General features: G+C 28.9%; 1 protein-coding gene across 2 annotated transcripts in view; it reads right to left on the reverse strand.

The window, feature by feature from the left end:
• LOC106464195 (RRP12-like protein) overlaps positions 1 to 4,724 on the reverse strand; it is a 150,038-nt gene that overhangs the window by 117,099 nt on the left and 28,215 nt on the right. For both annotated transcript variants that reach the window (XM_013924320.2, XM_022391898.1), the window contains exon 5: positions 1,866 to 1,971. In XM_013924320.2, coding sequence (XP_013779774.1) covers positions 1,866 to 1,971 — 106 coding nt within the window. The remainder of the gene's footprint in view (positions 1 to 1,865; positions 1,972 to 4,724) is intronic.

The raw sequence follows: 4,724 nt of genomic DNA on the forward strand, positions 1-4,724 counted from the left end.
CCATAGAATTCCACTATAACTTATCAAGCTTAGTAACTAAGATGTATTTTAGTCTTAAAACAATATGAAATGTTGAGCAGACTAAATATTGGTTCAAAAGAAAGAAATGACATTATGTACATTAGAAATGCTGAGAAAACCACTAGGGGACATTCTGAGCTTCCAATTGGTTATTCATGTCATATATAAAAGTAAGTGTATATAAGGGAACGTTTCCAAAAATGTAAAGAGGTGAGCAGGGTGCCACTGTGTTTGATTTATTATGTGAGCAATATCTTAGCAAATAGAAGAGATAAGACCTTCTTATTTTATATTCTAGCTTGTCAATATCTGTAATTTGAGTTTCTAAGTCATTTGAAACTATTGACTTAATATTTTGACTTCACAAACATCTAATTTGAATCAGTGCTGCATTCAACATACCACATGACACACAAAAAAAAATCGATGTTTATTTGTGTTATTTTAATATTTACTTTTAAATTAACAAATTGAGTAATGTATAGTTCTAAAATTTGAAATATAATCTACAGTTTGATACCAAACTCATTGGCATAAATTCATGAAATAGTACTTCAATAAAATGTTGAATGCGAGTCAACAAACGAGATGACATTACCTGTGACCCGTCTCGAAAGTGTTAAAGAAACATCAGATATTTGTAAGAAAGGTGACTTCAAGGGGTAATAATAACATCATTTACACTAGTATTATGATGTTTTTTGCCTTATACAAAATATAGAAGAAACAAATCCACTTTTCAATACCGCTACAAACTTCTCAGTACCATATTTAGTATTCTACAAAAGATTTGGATGCAATGCACCAAGCCAGTTTTGTTGTAGGCTTGCATGAGAATAATAATAATAAGAATTACATACAAGCCATTTTAAGCAGATTTTCTTTTCCTTGCAAGTCTAAAATGCATGCTTTTTTGTGCAATTTTATATCTGTAAAGCCTTAGCAGTCAATAGTGAAGGTTTTAAAGTGTTGTTTGAACTGAATCTTTACTGCTTAAGATGCTTTTTGACCAAATGTTCTATTAGGGTTTTGTGCAATTCATTGTGATCACTATTATGAACACTTTCATGGTTCATGATAAATTTATGCAAAGGATGTAACCTGTGGTAATTGAGCATAACATTACAACTTGATAGTTTCATCATTACATGTGTTATAGAATCTACTTAAAATTTATATTTAGTTGATCTTTGGGAAATTTAAATTATAGCCTACTTCTTTTGATGAAAATGGATTTAAAGTTTAAAATTAGATTTTCATATTATTAAATTTTATAACCTAATTATCTATAAATGTGCATTTCTACTGTATCTGAATATGAACCAAAAAGCTGAGGTAATGTGTAAGATACTTTTTTCTTTTATACACAAAAATTGTTTTCATCTGAAAATTAAAATGTTAAATCTTGTAGTTTGGATATGAAAGAAATTCAGAAATTAGAAGAAAAAAAAAGATAAATTTGGACAATATCAACTATTCCCAATTAAATTGGATATTAAAAATTGCAACTTCAAATTAGTAAGCACAACTTTCATTTTAATAAAGTGTAGTTTGAACAGATAACTGTGCATTCATTATATAAACAAATAAATAGTCATTTTAACATTTTAAATATATAAAGATGGAAATATAAATAAATTTTTGACAGGTTGTTTAGGCAGAGTATTCATAATGAATCTAAGTTTCAAATGGATTTCTACAACTGGCAGTTGCTGTCCATTTGAAACTTAGATTCATAAATAAATTATCATGATTAATTTTAATTAATATACATATAAAATAACTAGGTTTTAAAATTATTTTATACGAAGAATAATTTGGCTATACTAAGACAAAATCCTTACCCCACGAAGAAGTGCATTATGGTTGGAATTGATAAATTTTCCAAGAAGATTCACAAACACTTTTGAAGTTTCTGAAAACTTCAGTTTCAGCACACTAGGTGGAAGCCTGAAATTCAATGGAAAAAAATTTATATATATATATATATATATATATATATATAGAGAGAGAGAGAGAGACACACACATGGCATTGTAATGGTCTAAAACTCACTGCTACAATCAGGGTTCAACAACAAAGTAATTTATTCTACTATACCAACACTTAGCAAAACAGTTAATAAATACATGCCTGGCCAAAGCTTGACACCAATGTTAGTGAACAATATATCATAAATATCAATTATTTCAAATAATGGAATCAGGAAAAAAACAAAGAAAAAACCTAATTTCAAAAAAATACAGCAACACAAAAATACCTTTCAATACTAATAACAATATTGAGAGATAAACAGCAATTCACTAACTGTATTGTTCACTAACTATCTCAGGACTCTCTCTCTCTGTTAGTGAAGCTTCTGGCAGGGTATCTATCCACTAAGTAGGTCACAAGAGTACACCTCACGTGATCATAAATTTACAAAATTTTCTGCTACATTAATAGTATCTATATGTCACCATGAGGGAAGCTGGTGCCACTTTCATCATACATACATATTTACTCAAAATACAAATGATCAGCTAGAAGGTAAGTTAGCATTTTAATGCAACTAAATATTCATAGATAAACTAACTGGTAGAAGAAAACAATAAATGCATGATAAACACAACCATAACCATGAAAAAAAAAATTGCTATTTCTCAACATGTTTCAAATGCTACTTTGTTCAGATAACTGTATGAAACAAACGAAGAAAATGTTGTGAAATTTGATGCATAAATCAATTTGACCACAGAGAAGATACCATACACAGACATATGATATGTTAAGATGATATATCGTGGTCACACCACATGGTATCTTATGTGTATGAATGCAGTTTTGAACAAGTTGTTGCAATGTGTACACTGTCTTTTTCATGGTCAAATAGGTCTACATTCCAAGGTAAACAACACTATGTTCATCGGTCTCTTGAATGCAGTCACACGAACAGTAAAAGTGACTTTTAAAACACTTGGTATATATGAAACCTAAAAAAAATGCTTAACAATTTTTCAGCTTTTAAAATGTAATCTAGTATCTTGAAGTTATTCCTAGAGGAGACACAATTAAATTTAGTTTAGATTGTGATTCCATACAGTAAAAAATAAAAAAGTACACATTACCATATTTACTGAACCATAATTTTTTCTTAAAACTTCCATGCATCTTATAGTTCAAAGGTTACCCCCTGTTATAAAGTCCATGAATGATGTCACTAGTAGTAGAAGAATCAGTGACATTGAGCCTTTGTTCTAAGTCCCTGCACATTATTGTGCAACCTCAGAGTTCAGTAGCATGCACAGAATAAGTAAAACATGTTTCTGGGTTACAAACAATAATCAGTTTGTTGGGTTCTTTCTTTTTGTTAAATCTGATGAGACCCCAATAGGTACAAAACAATAAAAAGGTTTTCTTATAAGCATGACAATAGTGATGAGGACTTTTTGGGCATCTATGAATAATAAAACTTCATGCTTCATTGTTGTTTCAGGGTTTTGCACTGTTGTTTTTGTTCTGGAACAGTATGGTAAAGGTAAGTATTAAATATATACACTAAAATAGTTTTTATACTTATTTCCTTTTAAATGTTGGTGTTTCTTATGGTCCAATGCATATTTTATAGTCTGGGAAATACAGCAGTCTATTTCTAACCAGCAGCAAAAAGTATGATTTGTGTGATGCAATAATAACTTAAAACTATTATTGCTAATTAACATATCTAAAATATCTGATAAGCTATAACATTTGTTTCTTATGCAGGCTTATCTGTAAATCTGATGGGAGCTTGTCATCTTTATAACAAAAGTTACAATTATTTTTTGTCAACTTAGCACCAAAACTGACAACTCCATCCAATATTAAAATGTATAAATAATTTCTAAAATAAAGCCATTTTGAAAAAAAATATATCCAAGAATATTATATAAATGATTTACAATTTATCTGCAAAAGAAGGATGCAGTTTTGTTTTCTTTCACTAAACCCAAATGGATTTTATAAACCACTTGATAAATTTTCCAGAATGTTTTATTTAAAGTACATAAATAACATATCAGATCTCTCATCAGCTGTATTACAAGTTTTAGAATTGATACCTTGTGACTGAAAATTCCACCAAAAGAACCTCAATTTCAAGACAAATGTATCTTCTGACCATATTATCATTTCTTTTTAGTTTCTCAAAGTTTCAAAAGACTTAAAAAACAAATCCACAACAAATTTGTTTTTATGGGAAAAATATTTCTTACAGTTAAAAAATAATTAAAACTTATAAAATAAGGTTATCATATCCTATTCTTGAATTCAGTGACAAGTAGTTGCAAAGATCTAATTTCACGGTAGGTTTGAACAAATTTATTTAAGAGTAGAAATGAGCACTGATTACCAGTACTGAAAAAAATTATGGTATCAAATAGATATTACAAGAGTAGAATATATTGTAACAGCTTCTATAATAATTATATTAAAACTTATGAACATACAAACTATCAAAGCATTTTGGTGTAAACTTCACTTTTTTTCATTAAGTAAAGTAAAACTTTTTTCAGAAAAGATAGCTGAAACATGATGCAAACTTGGTTTGCATGAATAAAACCACCTAAAAACAGCTGCAAAGAACATTACTGTTTGAATAAACATACGTTGGAGGAAATGTTAAGTGCCTAAAAGACAGCAAACACTGAAAATGCTCCACAATGACAAACCAAGTCCAAGGCAGT

This window comes from Limulus polyphemus, unplaced genomic scaffold (genome assembly GCF_000517525.1).
Source record: "Limulus polyphemus unplaced genomic scaffold, Limulus_polyphemus-2.1.2 Scaffold1585, whole genome shotgun sequence".
NCBI classification, from domain to species: Eukaryota; Metazoa; Arthropoda; class Merostomata; order Xiphosura; family Limulidae; genus Limulus; species Limulus polyphemus.